At 38.7% G+C, this 19,289-nt stretch overlaps 1 protein-coding gene across 4 annotated transcripts in view; it reads left to right on the top strand.

Moving 5' to 3' along the window:
* Positions 1 to 19,289, top strand: part of NBAS (NBAS subunit of NRZ tethering complex) — a 406,503-nt gene that overhangs the window by 328,275 nt on the left and 58,939 nt on the right. For all 4 annotated transcript variants that reach the window (XR_012157919.2, XM_073335981.2, XM_073335983.2 and 1 more), the window contains one exon: positions 2,365 to 2,560. Coding sequence is in view for 3 of the 4 variants with exons in the window: in XM_073335981.2 (XP_073192082.2) it covers positions 2,365 to 2,560 (196 nt within the window). In the remaining variant the exon portion in view is untranslated. The remainder of the gene's footprint in view (positions 1 to 2,364; positions 2,561 to 19,289) is intronic.

Consider the following 19,289-nt stretch of genomic DNA (forward strand, 5'->3'; position numbering starts at 1 on the left):
CAATCTCATTTGAAAAATTAATTTAAATTAATTTGAGTATGAACGCTGCCAACTGAACTGAAAACTAGCTGAAAGCATAAATGGATAGATAACAGAATTTGATCATTTTAGATTTAAGTTCTGTAAAAAGTATGTGCTATGTGTCTCCTACATAAACATTCTTAGCATCCTCCCCCACTAGGAACAGATACTGGTGTTCATTGACAACCGTAGATTTGTTAGACTAAAATAATCTGTAGATTCTCATGAAAGAATATTTAATTAGCTCTTTGATAATTGTAATAACATTAGCTAATTTAAATATTTCAAAATGAAAGGATTACAAAAAACAAAAATGTCGTCTAATGTAGTTTAGGGTAGAAATGCATGAGAAGACTCTATTACTGCTTAGTAAACAGCAGAAGCATTAATCCAAGCCATGCTCAGATGAATAAGAAGCATGTTAAAACCATTTTTCAGTGCCCATGGATATCTGTAGCAGGGCAGCTGAGGCCAACAGAGAAGAGGGGAAGCTTTTATGTAAATACCTTTAGGAATAATTAACCTAGAAAAATACCGAAAATATGTTTAAAAGAACGAGGATTATTTCTAAACAGTGTTTTCTCCAATTTAATTTTTACATGATGCTTCAGCTGTTTTTTAAAATATAATGAATTCAGTCACTGTTGCTATATCTTATCTTCACTATTTGAAATGAATGTTTCTGTAGTTTTTGTGCCATATCAATGATTTAATTATTCACAATGACAAAATGCACTACTGTGTTCTAAATTACATATTAGCCCTTAATTTTCACCTGTAAAGCCCTAAAGGGTTTGGGGACTGGCCTACCTAAAAAAGTCTCTCTCTTCTTGTTTGATGATGGGGTAGCTGAGATCCCCCAAAGCACTCAACCTGCCTGTCCCTTGTAAGCCAGTGGGAGCTGGTAATGTAGTATTTTGGTTGGGAAGGGCAGAGATGGCACCCCCCCCCAAACTTTCCATAAGACTCCTGATTTTTTAATGTAATTACAAAATTATTAAATCAGGCTTAATTCTACTAATTTTGCGATTACATTTAAAAACTGGGAAGATTGTGTGTGTTACTAATCACTTGGGTCTGATAAACAGTGACATGGTCATGCGAGGATGTTTTTGACCACTGCTGGGGTCCCTGTGCAAGGGCACCCACAGCCCAGCAGTATGCATGTTGTGCATGGTGCATACCATTTTTGTCGGCCAGGCTAGGGGAGGCGTTGCATTGGTGAGATCTCCTGTTAAGGTGAGCCCATTCCAAGCCAATGTACCTTCATAGGGCATGAACAAGGAAGCATAGAGTTTTAATGTTGGTTTTATTATTACATTTATTTAAAATACAATTATTTTTAATATCAAAACCCCCAAATTATCAAAATTATTAGAAATTGTGTTCATAGACTCTGACCATCAATGTTCAAAGTATTTTGTGTCTCCTTTTATCTGTTTACTTTTTGCATTTTGTATTACAACTATTGGAATGGCCTCATTTGGAATGGAATCATGAAAAAACAATTCCTTCATGAGATTAGTAAATGCTTGAGAAGTTTCATTTCTCTTTGTTCATATTATGTTAAATATTGGAATGTGTTTTGCTGTCTATATACTAAGAAGACATAATATTCCCTGATTAAACTCTTACTGTTTAGAAAATAGTGTTTTTATGTATAGCTGGTTCTTCATGATTCCTCTGTGATGACCCTTAAAACTGATTCATGTAGGAAAATTTAAAGAACTTAGAATGGATTTTTAACTGAGGGTGTATCTATTTAAATAGATGTAGTGGATGTGTGTTTCATTTGATGTTTGCAGGATGGATGTATATGAATTCTCTTCCCAACAAGATTCATTTTTGAACATGATCATTTCTTCTCCTAATCCATGATCATCTATATTGTCACTTATCCTAGAACAGTCATTTTCATTGATCTTGTAGTGTTGTTTCTTAAAATCAGAATGGCATGATAGTGAAATCGGCATGCAATTAATATCATTTGAGAACTTCTTAATTTATTTTCAGGTTCATAAAAAGCAGAGTGGGTTAAGTTCCACAGGTTTACAGTCTCTATTTCAAGGTAGTCAAATATATGACCAAGTAACATAATCAATAATACAGAAGAAAATGCAATTCAGAGGCACTGAATCTCTGTGGTTGTGTTCAGGTAGGTCTAACTCACAGGGGCTTATTCTTCTAATCAGAATTAGAAGTGTTTACAATGTTCCCATTAAAATTGTTCACAACTAAACACAGGACATGTTTCTTATGTGACTATCAGTGATAATGTCTTTAGAATTTGGATTAAAATGACTAAATATTAATTAAAGCTGAACCATTTTATTTGGATTACAGGGAGAAACTAGTTTCTTCAGATGATCTGTTGGAGTGGTTGAGACCTTTCTGTGGTGATGACTCCTTGCCAGTGAAGCCCCGCATTAAGGTGTTGCAGATTATGGAGCAAGCATTTCATCTCAGTGATGAGGATAGCAGGCTACTTGTGTTCTTCAGAACTCATGCTGTTCTCAAAGCCTGTTGGCCTGAGACAAAGGTATTATTATTTACTCTAACATTAAGTGATAATGTATTACCATTTTTCTCTTTTAAAAACTGTATGATGTAACTTTGTCAGTTGTGTAGTATGAACCATATAGGCAGTTACAAATGCATGCTATCTGGTGATGTCCGTCAGATGGATTCTCACCAGTTCAAAATAATGAAGCATGGAGTTCAGTCAATTTGAGGGTCTTTTGCATTTCAGTTATTTGTCCTACGCTGCCCTTTCGCCAGGTAAAATCCCAACTTTCTGCTGTTGAGTCAGTCCCAGTTGCATTGTTGTTGTCCACTACAGACTAGAGAGATTCATGGCCACCATCAAAGCAGCAATATCCTCTTATTGCTACCCACATAGATGTTCTTGAAAACAATGCAGCATGCAGTCTTAGTTCTTGCAAGTATGATCTTTAAAATGCCTGCATTCCCATCTGGCTCATGTTTTGCCTTGAACCCTGGTGTTCTAGGCAGTGGTAGTATTTTGCACTTCTAGCCAAATATGGCTAGAGTAACTCCCAGGGTCTGCACGGTGATTAGAGATAGAGGTGCTGGACTACAATCATATGAAAGCTGTGTCTTTATTTTCCTGAAACTTTACAATACCTGCTATGTGGCACCAGTCTGTTCTAGTTTTTAGCCCACGAATAAGGTTTTAGTTGGTTATCCATGTTGTTAAAACTAGACTTTAAAACAAGCTCATTTTATCAGTGACTATCCGTATTTGAAGTGTTTAGTACCAAGGCATTTCTCTTAGAGGTTCATGTTTTTAATCTGTGAGGTTTAGAGGGAAAATATCCTTAACAACAAGAAACTTCCTCCTTTTTTACACCTCAGCTCTGTCTTGGGACATTCTCTTGTTTTGAAACCCGTAAGCATCATTTGCTACAAGACAGAATCATTTCAGCAGAAAAGAGCTACTATTCAGCCATCTTATGACTCTCACCTTTCCATTGTCACCTTCTATGAATTACTGTCAAGTCCTCAAGAAAGCAGCATAGAACATCTTCACCTACTTGCTAGACAATTTTAATTTATTAAAAAAAATTGCTGATAATGTAAAACAAATAGCAATATCTTTAGTTCTGAACGAATTAGCTAAAGATGGGTGGTTTTTCTTTGTTTGTTTAACTGCTTTAGGTTATCACTCAACTCCTTAAAATAGACCTATCCACTACATTTTCTGTATCTCTGGCACTTAACAATTCAACCATTCTTTAAACATGTGCTATACATGAAGGTTCTTGACCCTTAGCTGTTTTTTCTTGTTCATTCTAAGTATCCCTTGGCACCATTTCTCTTCTTTCTACCTGTAATTCTAATAGCGTGCTTTCCAGCCTCAAAGACATTACAATTCTGATATGTCCGGCAAGAGGTCTTTAAAAATATATGATGAATCACATGTAACTAATCCCTGGCAGTCATGTCTGTAGAAGAAAAACACACAGGAAACTGTATTTGACAGAAGCCTTCACAGTTTTGATTTGGTGTTAGGAGAATTAGTAGACGATATCTCCTATCAACCTAATAATCCTGACTATATAGCTTCACAGTTTAACCAAATTGTATCCATATTTTCATGATTTTTTCGAGAGGAATCTAATACAATAACTCCTCACTTAATGTTGTAGTTATGTTCCTGAAATATACTACTTTAAGCGAAACGATATTAAGCTAATCGAATTTCCTCATAAGAATTAATAAAAAGAACAGGAGTACTTGTGACACCTTAGAGAGTAACAAATTTATTAGAGCATAAGCTTTCGCGGGCTAGAGCCCACTTCATTGGATGCATAGAATGGAATATATATATATAGATAAGAAGATATAGATAGATAGATATACACATACAGATAAGTTGGAAGTTGCCATACAAACTGTGAGAGGCTTACTATATGTTCATTCTATGCATCCGATGAAGTGGGCTGTAGCCCACGAAAGCTTATGCTCTAATAAATTTGTTACTCTCTAAGGTACTCCTGTTCTTTTTACGGATACAGAATAAAATGGCTGCTACTCTGAAACGCATAAGAATTAATGTAAATAGGGGGAGTTAGGTTCCAGGGAAATTTTTTTCATCAGACAAAAAGCTATATATATATATTTATATATACACACACACACAGTATAAGTTTTAAACAAACAATTTAATATTGTACACAGCATGATTGTGAAGCTTGGTTGAGGTGGTGGAGTCAGAGGTTGGAAGAGGGTGTGATATTTCCCAGGGAATGCCTTACTTCTAAATGATGAACTAGCACTCAGCTGAGCTCTCAAGGGTTAACACGTTGTTAACATAGTCTCACACTCTACAAGGCAGCATGATTGGAGGGAGGGGAGACAGCATGTCAGAGAGAAACAGAGAGACACACCACGTGTGTGAGAGAGAGACGCGCATTGCCCCTTTAAGTACTCTAACCCCACTCTAAGTACACTGCCTTTTTAAGTAGATCAGCAAGTTGAGACAGCAGCTGCTGCCAGCAAGCTCCCTCCATCCTGAGCCCTGTAGTGTCCCAACCCTGCTCTATGGAGATGGGGTAAAGGAGCGGGAGGCAGGAGCAGAGGGGAGGGAGACACCCTGACATTTGCCCCCTTCTTCCCCCTGCCCCCCCTTGCACAGCAAGCAGTAGGCTCCCGGGAGCAGCTCCAAGGCAGAGGGCAGGAGCAGCACACACAGTGTGGGGAGGGTCAGCTGACCTGCAGGCAAATAATAGCCTGCTGCATGGCTGCTGTACAGGGAACTTAGTGGAGCGGGGAACTGATGGGGGGCTGCCAGTTCACCCTCGTTCCAAGCCCCCACCACTAGCTCCGAAGGGCTGCTCTTTCTACAAGCAGTGGACAAAGCAGGAGGCTGCCAAACAACTTTATAAGTGAGCATTGCGCAACTTTAATCAAGCATGTTCTCTAATTGATCAGCAACATAACAACAAAACAAGGTTAACTGGGATGACTTTAAGTGAGGAGTTTTACGGTATAATTCCATACTGGCTCTCAGGTAACGGGTGTCTTCAAGTCATAATAAGCTATGTTTTCTGAGCTTGAATAATAATAGCTTCCCCTCTATTTCAAATGACCTTGAAGAGATTTAGAAATGTAACCAGTTGATATACATGCTGTGGCTAGATTCAGTCCGGAATTATGTGGGGAGGGGCATTCACTAGTGTAAACCATGGCACAGGGCTTTAAATAACCAAGAAGCTTCTGTGGCAGGGAAGGATGTTGTGGTGCGAAGAAACCAAAACTTTCCCACTATTGGGCAGGCTGCAAGAGGACTACACTTCAGGGGGTGGGAGTGAAGTGAGGCCGGAGTGGCTTACGAGAGCCTCTGGCAGAAATTGTAGCTGCCATCTCTTGGGGAGGAGGGGTGAGAGGCTGTGCCTTATGGGGCCTCCCTGATGTGGGAGGATACAGATTATGCATCCCTGCATCAGCTTCAGTGAGTATTGCCCTAAATGCTGTATGTATGATTTACTTTCACACGCTACTGAAACTGATTGATATCTGAGGTGAAATACAGTAGCACTATAACAACACGCACTTATGCTACACATCAGCCAAGGAAAGGCTGTGCAGAAAAAGTAAGTATCCATATGAGACTGTGTGAGGAATTTTAGTACCTGGGAGAGATTTTAGTTGTATGTCATAGTTAACACTCCTGCTCCCGCAGAAAGTGGTCATTTTTCTGTCTTGAGACTCTTGCAGGTGTTGCTCCTCTCAGATGAAATAGACCACCGCTTGCAGTATATTGCCCTCTAACATCTTGGAGCAAGGAGTTGGACTAGATGACCTCCTGAGGTCTCTTCCAACCCTAATCTTCTATGAATGTGTTTGGACATTGGTTCTCTACTTCCTTCCCGTACCTCTAATTGTATGTCTTAGTAGTCTCCCATCCAAATAGCTACCTGTGCCAACCCTGCTGAGTTTGTGAGATCCAACAGGATGGTAGCTGTATGGCTGAAGACAACACCCCATCTTTCATAAGAACTATGTAACACAAATATACAAGACCCTGGTAGGAGATGGAACTGCCTGTAGTTCCTTCCCTTTTACAAAACCGAATGTAATTTTTTTCTTGGAAGAGAGAGGAATGTGTGCCATTCTTGTTCTCATCACAGAAACGTCAAATTCAGATAGCAGCAAGAAGAAATAGATAAATATCGTGCTTTGTAGAAGGAACTATTCTAGCTATTATTAGTATGGGGAGGGGAAGGCATAGAAAATTATCATGCAAAATGCTGCTACAGGTCAGATACCCCTCATAGCACAAGGCAATTCATCAAAACATCTTCAATGTTTTACTCTTCAGCTGCTGAGCAAACAAGGCATAATTACGAAAGAGTCTAGTAATATCTTGTAACAAACAGCCAAGGGTGTACTCGGTTCCCAGTAAGCTCAAATCCTTCAGAACTAATAAGCAATGGGTTTGTTTCTTCAAGTTATAAAAACAGTTTGTGTACTTGACATAAGCAATAGCTGTTCTTTAGGCTTTTCCCATTCCTGATACAGAGTATGTCAACGGACACCTCTTAGTATAATTTTTAACGAGTTTTAGTATTCATATCATTACAGTGTAGATGCGATAATGTACATATTTGGATCATCCAGCAGACTCAAAGCTTTGGTTCTGGTGAATTTTGGGGTGCTTTACCCTAAATAACTAGTGAAATGATTCAGAAGTGACAGGCTGGTATGTCTAGCAGGTATCAGTTGAAGTTCATTTTTTTTTTTTACCATTGCTAAAGAAAACAATTTAATGAACTTCCTTTTTGTGTGCATGTAACATCATTGGTTGATGAGTAACCCAGAATATGGTACTGAGTGAACTGTTGTATTTGAAAAAGGAAATGGAGACACCATGAAGGTAAATAAGCCTGGTGTTTAATTCCTGAGCCTTCACAAATTCAATGAATCCACACTGATAGTGGGAAATCTCGAGTCATCAAATTTTGCAGATTAGCAAGTTAGTGACCACATATAGTAAAAAGCACAGATAGTTTATCACACACTGTACTGCATCCCTTTGTACGCAAAATGTCCTATTAGTTACTTGTCACAGTGTTTCATGGTAAACTAGTAAAGTACAATCTTAGAAATATAAAAGTTCACACTACAGAGCTCAAGCAGTTACATCTTTTGCTGGAAACTGAGAAGAGAGCAGTCGGCTTGTATGTGTGGTTGGAATGTGCAGGTAAGCAAAGCATATATTAGCAAGTTTCTATTGCACTGTGTTAATACTTCCATATTTTACTCAAAGATCCCACTTTACAGAATGACTGTCCCAACTTTACAGATGGAGAAACTGAGGCACAGAGCTAAAGTGACTTATCCTAGGTCATATAATGAACTGGTGGCAGAATCAAGAATAGAACTCAGCATTTCCGACTTCCAGACTTGTGACCAAACTGCTAGACTATGCTGCTTTCTTACCTCCTTTTTACTATTCCTACTTTGTATTTAACAAGACTGCCCCTCTCATTTATAATGTGAACCTTTCTCAGAATAGAGTGGGCAAAATAGTGCTGAAATAGTAAAGCCCTTTGAGATGTCAGTGAAAAATTGCTATCCCATTTCACCCTGGGACTTGCAGATAGAAATGTATTTCTGAGACTTCTGTAATATTTGACATTTAAATCATTGCAGACGTGGGGTGCCTGCTCTTTCAATAGTTACAAAATATCTTAATTTTATTTCAGTGTCACATTATTTCAAAAATTGTTTATCCTTCTTTGATAATTTTTTCATTCCTTTATAATGTCCTCTTTTCCCCAATCCCTGTCCAATACCTAAAGGGACACCAGATATTGCAAAGGATGGATGTGTATTCTTATTAAGTAAAGATAAGTTTAATGTTATTGCAATGTTCAATTACCAGAAAATATGTGAAAGCCAACCTCAGTATGTCTAGTAATCCTCTTAGTCGGGCTTTGCACACATCAAAGAGGGACTTAACATTTAATTATGCTCAAGGTGCTATAAGTAGTGCTCCCACAAATCAATATGCTGCTGGGAGATCGGCCAGCTCGTGCAAAATAAAAAATTTACTTTAGGCAGACAGCTACCTATCTAACAGTCAGAAACACAGCAATTTCCAGTTCTCTAATGATTAGTTAACAAAATTAAAAATTCAGAGGTCCTCATTTTTCAAAGGCTTGAGAGTCCTTAATTCACATTCCAGTAGCATCCCACAGCTACTGACGGGAGGAGGCATGTGTTGTTTTAATCCCCTTGGTAAATTTTATCTGAGCTTTTCAGGTTCTGTAATTTTCTAGTTAACTGGTGCATGAAAAATATGGGTCAAAATACTGACATTTTCTTTCAATATTTTTTGGGTAAGAGAAAATGTATATCTTAGAATTTTCATGTTTTAAATTTTAGCTTATCCATTGAGGATATATAACTCATTCCCTGCCATTATAAATGAGAAATAATAGAGTTTATAAGGACTTCCAATAACATGACTAATGTATATATTATGTCTACTTACGGGACATGTGTGAACATATCAGTCATTTAATTTGGTCATCAATGCTATATAATTTACAGTAGTAAAAAGTTAGAGCTTTACCCTGGCAAGCAGAAGCTACTGTAGGAATATAAGAGCTTTAGCAAAGGTTCTGTATGTAAACCAATATTTATTTTAAAATAAGTAGTTAGCACGTAGGATTGTTTAATCATCATTATAAGAATAACATTTGTCATTTGTGTTTGTGTGTGACTTGAATCCAAATAGCATGCGTAGTTTAGAGAAGGTAATCTCATTTAGAGTTTCCTTCAGTTTTGGTATATCCTAAATTGTCATGCTCCTGAGACCATTTTTGAAAATCAGGAAGGTACCTAAATATGAATTTGGAGCCTAACTTTAGGCTCCTGTTTTTTAAAATTATAGCCTTGAAAAGCGGCATGAAGTGTGTGTGTGTGTAATAAAAAGAACTGAGGAATCTTCTAAATAGTTGCATTAATGTACACATTAATTTAATGCTTTTCGTGGAAATTCATTCTGGAAGATGTCCGTCTCCTCCTCCACCCATCCAGAAAAGCTATGTAGAGGACAAAGGCAGTGCGTATTGATCTCAACACCTAATTAGAAAGAACATACTGAATTATTGTCCAGTCTCTCTTGAGTGACGGAGGTCTTTGATGTGAACACCATCAGATAGTCATGGTCTTTGGCTGTTCCTGCCCTTGACTGAATCTGAACTGGCAAAATAGTTGTGAGGGCATTATATCAATTGTCCCTGAGCAGTCTTGTTCAGTTGCTGAGTGGTTAAGGCACTCAACTACAGTTGTGAAAGTCCTGGGTTAAAGTCTTGCTCAATCTCACATTGAAAGGCCAGTTCACCCAGCAGCGGAGTGGCCTTATCCATCTGGCTAGGGCAGTCAGAGACCATCAGACATCATTCTGGCTACATCACTCCCTTGTGTAACATTGGCTATGAAGCTGACGTGCCTTAATGGCATCAGCCTGATGAGCCATTCACTCAGGAGAAACTTTTAACATCTTGCAACCTCTGAAACAGGATATTTCATTAATTGATGTGGTCAAATTTATGTTTTTAGTGAGGGGAAACAGAATGCTCTGTGGGGCAGGGACTGCTTTTGTGTCTATGCACTGCTTAGCACAATGGCATCTTGACCTCTAAATGCTATTGTCATACGAATATAATAATAATCCCAAAGTTCTGGCGATATCAGCTATACTAGGGTTTCTCCAGAAGGTTTGGTTGGAGTCCATTCTAGCATATTTCTCTACTATAATAATGTAATCAAATTAAATTATGCTTATCTTCTCCCTCCCCACTTCTGCAATTCATTGCCCATTATATCCCATGAATGATGAAAGAAGCTGTGCAACAGAATAAGAAATAATTTACCTGATAATTTTCTTTCTGTTAGCAGCTTCTCTCTGAATTCAACCCATCCTGGTACTCTGGTAAACGACCAGAATATATATTGGATGTTTTTTCTCAAAGGAGACTTAGATGTGTGTTGTCTCAATGTTAATTTAATACATTATATAGTTGCTGTAGCTGATTGCTGGAGTGTTTCTGTAGCTGTGGAACCTCTCTTCTGGTGGCCTGAGCTGAAGGGCGGAAATTAGTCCTGGAGCCTCCAGCAACACCATTCAGCCACCTATAAATTCCAGCGGGGGGGGGAGGGGGGAGAGGGGAAGGGACATTAGCCCATGAGTAATGAATTTGAAAAGATGCAGCTAACAGGAAAACAAATCAGGTAAGAAATTTCTCATTCCTCTCTTCCAGATTTCCTCCTGTAAATTATGCTTCTGTTTTTGTTGCCCTTCACTAGGGTAAGATTTCCAAATTTTGAAAAATTGATTTGGCTAAAATTTAAAATATTACCATTTAGCCATATTGGTGCATTCCTTGCTTTCCTGTTTTCCTTTTTGTTCGGCAGTGCATATTCCTTCTGAGACTATTATTGTTCCCTTAAGTAGTATCTAAGTCGCCTCATTTGGACTTTAGGCCCTTTTTGACCAAAGTTCTCATTTTATTAAAATCTCCCTTTTAAAGTTTAGTGTCCCTTTGTCCCTTTTTGGTACCTTACTTGTCCCTTGCATGTTGAACCTAATTATACTGTTTCAGAATAGCAGCCGTGTTAATCTGTATCCTCAAAAAGAACAGGAGCACTTGTGGCACTTAGAGATTAACAAATTTATTAGAGCATAAGCTTTCGTGAGCTACAGCCCACTTCATTGGATGCATAGAATGGAACATATAGTAAGAAGAAATATGTATACATACAGATAAGTTGGAAGTTACCATACAAACTGTGAGAGGCTAATTAGTTAAGATGAGCTATTATCAGCAGGAGAAAAAGACTTTCGTAGTGATAATCAGGATGGTCCATTTAGACAGTTGACAAGGTGTGAGGATACTTAACTTAAGGAAATAGATTCAATATGTGTAATGACCCAGCCAGTCCCTGTCTCTATTCCAGCCCAAGTTAATGGTATCTAGTTTGCATATTACCATTTTTTCTCCTGCTGATAATAGCTCATCTTAACTAATTAGCCTCTCACAGTTTGTATGGTAATTTCCAACTTATCTGTATGTGTGTGTGTGTGTGTGTGTATATATATATATATTATTATATGTTCCATTCTGTTCATCGGATGAAGTGGGCTGTAGACCACGAAAGCTTATGCTCTAATACATTTGTTAGTCTCCAAGGTGCCACAGGTGCTCCTGGTCTTTTTGCTAATTATACTGCGGTCATTATTACTTAGTGTCTCAGCTACTGTTACTTTCTCACCTTCCTCATAGCATTCTGGAGGTCAGATAGATGGAGATAAGGATAAAAGAAATCATTTTAAACAAACAAAACAAAAAGTGGAAGATATGGAGGGGGACTGTAGGAATACTGTCACAACTTGTATATAGTTCAGGAGGTAAGAGGCTTCAAGGGTCCAGCTACTGGAGTAAACCAGATCATGGGTCTCGGGAGGGAATTGGTGGCTCCTATTAACTTCAGGCAAAAGAAGGTCTTAAATCTAGGCAGACTGAGCTTCACAGTACCCTATTTCATCCTTGCTGGAGGGAAGGAGTGATTCAGTACTGGGCTAAATTATGAATTGAGCAGTGGAGGTTTGCTAAGACAGCCAACCCTCATTCCTTGGTTATATGATGTGAGGCCATTTATCTCTGAACTGAACCCAGTTAATGCCTCATAGATTGTGTGGGGTGGAGGGGGATGATCATCTTCCCTTTAATTTTAAAGTTAAGGAAGTTGCAGCCTGTCATATCTCTGTCCTCATTTTCCTTTGTGTCCGGATGTAATATATAAGTATGGAGCTACGTTTGTGTAGGGGTTAATTTTTACTTTCAGTTCATATGGATTTCATTCGATGAATTACCATTTGCTTTAAAAAAAAAAAAGTTAATTGGTTGCCATAGCTGTGCAATGACATATGCTGTGTTATCTGAAAGAGTGCTGAGTAGCTTTTTTTATCCATAAATATAATAACTTTTAAACTTACTATATTATTATAACTATCTTCCTTGGGAAATTCTGTGGTGTTTATCAGCTTGATACCAAAGTGCTCTTGTTAAGAATCACAAATGCATATACAAATTGGAGGAGTGTTAAATTGAAATATTCTTTCAAATTACTAATGTGATCCTGGAATAAGAATCTGCATTTGGATCAGTAGCATGAAAAACTTTAAGATTATTCACAGAAAGTGTTGTTGTTTTTTTAACACAGTATAAAAATGCATAAGCATTTTACCTTACCCATGTTGTCATATTGGCACACTTGCAAGTTGTCATTATGATAGAAAATTTAATTTTGACAAATATTTATTTGCATAAACACAATTTAAAAAAATATTTCTAATCTATTAGCAAAAATAGATTAGAACAAATTGGACTTTGTTATTGCTGTGTTGATAGTCACGGGTTGAATACTCAAAAAGAAAAGGAGTACTTGTGGCACCTTAGAGACTAACCAATTTATTTGAGCATAAGCTTTCGTGAGCTACAGCTCACTTCATCAGATTCATATTGTGGAATACTGGGATCGTGCACATACTAATGTTAGTATTACTCATAAGCAAATGCCTAAATAGCAAAAGTATGGACTTGAAGGGATTGATGCCTGAAACGGATATAAGAGCTTAAAAATAAAGGGCATCTTTTTAAGTCTTGGGTGCCAAAAAATAAGTACATATATCCATATTTAGGTACTTCAATATATGGGCTGATTTTCAAAATTTGTGGTCACCCAGAGTTTCTGCTGACTTTTGCTGGAATTGTGGCTATTTAGCACCTCTGAAAATGAAGCCTAACTCAAGATAGTTAAGACCAAATAAGATAGTTAAGACCAAATCAGACTGTGAAGAACTTCCAAAAGATCTCACCAAACTAAGTGATTGGGCAACAAAATGGCAAATGAAATGTAATGTGGATAAATGTAAAGTAATGCACATAGGAAAAAATAACCCCAACTATATATACAATATGATGGGGGCTAATTTAGCTACAACTAATCAGGAGAAAGATCTTGGATAGTTCTCAGAAGAAGTCCACGCAGTGTGCAGTGGCAGTCAAAAAAGCAAACAGAATGTTAGGAATCATTAAAAAAGGGACAGAGAATAAGACAGAGAATATCTTATTGCCCTTATATAAATCCATGGTACGCCCACATCTTGAATACTGCATACAGATGTATTGGTGTATACATCTCAACTCAAAAAAGGTATACTGGCGTTAGAAAAGGTTCAGAAAAGGGCAACTAAATGATTAGGGGTTTGGAATGTGTCCCATATGAGGAGATATTAAAGAGGTGTCATAAATATAAAGGGAAGGGTAAACCCCTTTGAAATCCCTCCTGGCCAGGGGAAAGCTCCTCTCACCTGTAAAGGGTTAAGAAGCTAAAGGTAACCTCGCTGGCACCTGACCAAAATGACCAATGAGGAGACAAGATACTTTCAAAAGCTGGGAGGAGGGAGAGAAACAAAGGGTCTGTGTGTCTGTCTATAGTCTGTCTTTGTCGGGGATAGACCAGGAATGGAGTCTTAGAACTTTTAGTAAGTAATCTAGCTAGGTATGTGTTAGATTATGAGTTCTTTAAATGGCTGAGAAAAGAATTGTGCTGAATAGAATAACTATTTCTGTCTGTGTATCTTTTATGTAACTTAAGGTTTTGCCTAGAGGGGTTCTCTATGTTTTTGAATCTAATTACCCTGTAAGATATCTACCATCCTGATTTTACAGGGGGGATTTCTTCATTTCTATTTACTTCTATTTTTATTAAAAGTCTTCTTGTAAGAAACTGAATGCTTTTTCATTGTTCTCAGATCCAAGGGTTTGGGTCTGTGGTCACCTATGCAAATTGGTGAGGCTTTTTATCCAACATTTCCCAGGAAAGGGGGGTGCAAGTAAGTGTTGGGAGGATTGTTCATTGTTCTTAAGATCCAAGGGTCTGGGTCTGTAGTCACCTAGGCAAATTGGTGAGGCTTTTTACCAAACCTTGTCCAGGAAGTGGGGTGCAAGGTTTTGGGAAGTATTTTTGGGGGGGAAGGACGCATCCAAACAGCTCTTCCCCAGTAACCAGTATTAGTTTGGTGGTGGTAGCGGCCAGTCCAAGGACAACGGGTGGAATATTTTGTACCTTGTGGAAGTTTTGACCTAAGCTGGTAAAGATAAGCTTAGGAGTTTTTTCATGTAGGTCCCCACATCTGTACCCTAGAGTTCAGAGTGGGGGAGGAACCATGACAAGAGGCTAAGGACTTTTTCAGCTTGGAAAAGAGGAGACTAAGGGGGGATATGATAGAGGTATATAAAATCATGAGTGGGGTGGAGAAAGTGAATAGTGAAATGTTATTTACTTGTTCCCATAATATAAGAACTAGGGGCCACCAAATGAAATTAATGGACAGCAAGTTTTAAACAAATAAAAGGAAGAAGTTCTTCACTCAGCGCACAGTCAACCTGTGGAACTCCTTGCCTGAGGAGGTTGTGAAGGCAAGGACTGTAACAGGGTTTAAAAGAGAACTGGATACATTCATGGGGGTTAAGTCCATTAATGGCTATTAAGCAGGATAGGTAAGGAATGGTGTCCCTAGCCTCTGTTTGTCAGAGGGTGGAGATGGATGGCAGGAGAGCGATCACTTGATCATAACCTGTTCGGTTCACTCCCTCTGGGGCACCTGGCATTGGCCACTGTTGGGAGACAGGATACTGGGCTGGATGGACCTTTGGTCTGACCCAGTATAGCCATTCTTATGTTTTGGTGTCTAACTTGAAAACTTTGATCTCAGTGCCTTCTCGAATATAACATCCTACTATGAAAGTGATAAAATAAACTATTTATCCTTTAGAACAGCACTAATAGAGCAGTTTATATTCCCTATCACCCCCATTATTTTTCATTCTTCCTATACAAAAAAGGTGTGGGGGAGAGGCTTGAATATCTGTATCTAAAACTTAGCAGTATGAGAGAAGTACTTTTTATATGGAAAAAGGTTGTGAGTCTATATAGGGTTTTCAGCTCCACTTCATGTTTTAAATAAGGATATATACTTTTATAAATAGTTTATAAAGGGTTAATAAATGATTCACAACTGTTAGATGTGAGTAAGTCCTTTTAGATGTTTACATCGCACATCAGTAGAAGGTGTTGATGGTTGTAAGTGATGGCTTAAAGCAGCCTATTTACCTGTCAATTGACACTCAGTTGATATAGGTTTTTAAAATGTTTATTAAATTATGTATTAATCATCTTAGTCTTTTTAAACTGCTTATAAATGTACCCTTAATATAAAGTCTTACATATATAAATTGCTTCTGTGCCAAGATTGCAGACTGGAAACCATAGATGGGGTCTTACAGAATACAGATAGATATATTTTACATTCTGCCCACATTTAATCAGTTTTATGCATTAGACCATGAATGCACGTTTACTGAATCTATATACATTCCCCAGTAAAGGTATGGTTGTGTGCTGCATATCAAACAGATAATGTATTAAACTATACACAAATGAGTTTAGAGAAAACAGTTCTTGGCTAACTTCACAAAGATAAGGCACCATTTGATATGCTTAGGCTCTCTTTAACACCTCACTATTAGGTTCTTTTTAGCTCGAATAGTGCTAGATCTTGTTTTCCTTACTGACTGACTTTAGTGTGAGCAGTCTTTAGTCTGTGGTTTGTAAGATTATGGAAAGCTTTGCAATATCTATATACAGTTGAATAAGGGCCTGATTTTCAGAAGTGGTGAGCACCTGTGATTAAGGAACTTCAGTAGGATCAGAGGAATTATACCAGATCAGACCTGTGGTTTGTCTAGTGCACTATCCAGTGTCTGGTATTAGATGCTTCAGAGGAAAGTGCAAGAAAATCTGCCCTTAAGGAAATGTCTTCTTATTCCCAGTAGCTAGGATATGATTTATGCCCTGGAGATTAAGTTTATAGCTCTTCCAAAAGATTCTTTTAAAAAAAATTATATTTATATTTTAATATCTTTGTTATGCATTTTTGATAGTGGACACTTCCTTTTGGCCTGTTTCAAAAATCCTGATTATAATAGCCTAAGTGCTTAGGGCATTCACATCTGTTCCTTCCTTTGCATGTTACTTTATGCCTGATCTTTCCAATAAGTGGAATATTCTACCCAAAGAACTCTAGCCTGCCTATCTGCAGTTTCATCAGAAGAGAGGTTTAAAGAAGAAAGAAACGTCTCAAATTAGCAGCTCAAGTCATCATTCATCTGATAGTGGAAATGATCAATCTATGGGACAGAGTTTTTTCTGACTGGGGCAAGTTTGGTGTAATTCAATTATCTGTATCAGCAGTATCAATTGACTAATATTCACATAATCAAGCAGTCTACAGTTGTTTGTTCTCATGCCTATGGATACCCCATGGGCACCTCTGTGTATATGATGTCTTGAGAAGTTTCCCATTCAAACAGGGCACTTAACTCACAAACAATGATAAAGTTGTTCAAAGCTCCCAAGCAGATCATATCATAGAATCATTGGATTAGAAAGGACTACAAGGGTCATCTAGTCTAATCCCCTGCTAAAATGCAGGATTTGTTGTGGCTAAACCATCCAAGACAGATGGCGATTCAGGCTCCTTTTGAAAATCTCCAGTGAACAAGGTTTCACACTCTCTGTACACAGTCTGTTCCATTGTCCTACTGTTCTTAGAGTGAGGAAGTTTTTTTTTCTTGAGATTTAATCTAAATTGCTATGCTGTAGTTTGAACCCATTGCCTCTTGTCCTGCTCTCTGGCAAGAGAGAACAACTTTTCTCCATCTTTTCTATGACAGTATTTGAAGACCATTATCATGTCCCTGCCCTTAATCTCCTCTTTCCCAAACTAAACATACCCAGTTCCTTCAGACTTTACTCATGTGGTTTGCATTCCATCCCTTTGATCATCTTTGTCGCTCGCCTGTAGATCCTTTCCAGTTTCTCTACAACCTTTCTATATGTAGGTGACCAAAATTGGGATATTTTAAACTGATCTACATTAGTTAAACAAGTTTATCCAAAAACCAAAATTCCACATGATATCCTTGGCATCAATAATTCCCTCACTAAAGGAGGTCATGTGGTTCGCACCTCTAGACTTGAAAGACACACATTTTCATATAGACATCCATCCACCCCGCGGGAGGTTCCTCAGGTTCCTCTATGACCAAGACCATTGCCAAGTCAGAGTCTTTCCCTTTGACATGGCTACAGAACACAGTGTTTACAAAAATTTCTTCACAGGTGGCTGCTTGGATGAGAAGGGAAGAATTTACTGTCATCCCATACCTTGATGTGTGGGTTCTCACGGACCACTCCTACAAGGATGTCCACAGGTCAACCTGTGATCTGCGTCAGTCATGAAAAATCCACATTGACCCTCATGGAGTGCATAGACTTCATAGGGGAGACATTAGACTCAAATACAGCAAGATGACATCTACTTCTTGAAGGGTTTCAGATCATGAGCACTGATCATCCACCATGTCACTATTAGACCCAGGAAGTCAGTCAGACCTTGCCTTTACCTCCTTGGCCACATGGCTTCATGCACACACATGACCACCATTCATCAGGCTACAGCTATGAAGCCTACAAGCCTGGCTTCTCCTCGGTGTTCTCACCAGAGAAGGGTACCATAAAGGCCAAAGTCACAATTCCACCCAAGATATTAGGCTCTCTTGTCCGGTGGACAAAACCGGAGACGTTTTGGTAGGAGTCCGTTTCCTCACACCAACACCTGAGGCAACCTTGATTACCAATGCTTTCTTCCTGGGTTGGGGTGCACACATGGGTGATTATATGGCATAGGGCATCTGGACCTACCAGAAGCCCAAAATTCACATCAGCTTATTAGAACTCATAGTGGTCTGTTGGGCCTGCAGTGCCTTCCTGCCACTCATCCAATCCAAGCATGTTTATATAATAGCAGACAACATCAAAGTATTTTATATAAACAAGCAAGGGAGAATGAGAGCTTTCTTTTTTTGCATAGAGGTAATCACCCTCTGAAAATGGTGCATCAAACATCACATAACTCTATCATCTGCATACTTACTTGGGTTTCCAAATTACCTAGCAGTCTGCCTGAGGAGACAAGTTTCTGTGAATTACGAATGGGAGATTCACTATTCATTTCTCAGCAACATCTTCACTCCATGAAGAAAGCCATCCTGGGATCTTTTTCCTCAAAGTCAAACAGGAAGCTTCCTTGGTACCGTACCAGAGCAGCCCCGGGAAAGAACTCTTTGGGAGATGCCCTCCTGATGTCATGGAAGGGTCACCTGAAATATTCTTTCCCTCCAGTTCCTTTGATGTCACAGGTTTTCTGGAAGATCCCTCAAGACAGAGGTTGAGTCATCCTCATCATGCCCAAACGGTAAAGACAGTTCTGGTTCATGGATCAGCTGAAACTCTCAAGGTGACCACCCATGACTGTCCCCATTGTGACGGGTTGGATCACAGAAACCCTCCTGGGGCTGCCAACCGATGTGCCAAGACTACTTCTCCCCCTGCTTTCCCTGCCAGCTTGGGACTCCAGAACAGTGCCTGGTTGTGCCAGACACACTTGCTGGCTACAAACACAGACGCAGGTCTGAACAACGTCCCACGAGCTGCAGACTTAACTGAAAACAGCTTAAGAAGTGTTCCTGTCTCCAGCACTCAGATGCCCAACTCCCAATGGAGTCCAAACCCCAAATAAATCCATTTTACCCTGTATAAAACTT

Source organism: Lepidochelys kempii, chromosome 3 (genome assembly GCF_965140285.1).
Source record: "Lepidochelys kempii isolate rLepKem1 chromosome 3, rLepKem1.hap1, whole genome shotgun sequence".
Taxonomy (NCBI): domain Eukaryota; kingdom Metazoa; phylum Chordata; order Testudines; family Cheloniidae; genus Lepidochelys; species Lepidochelys kempii.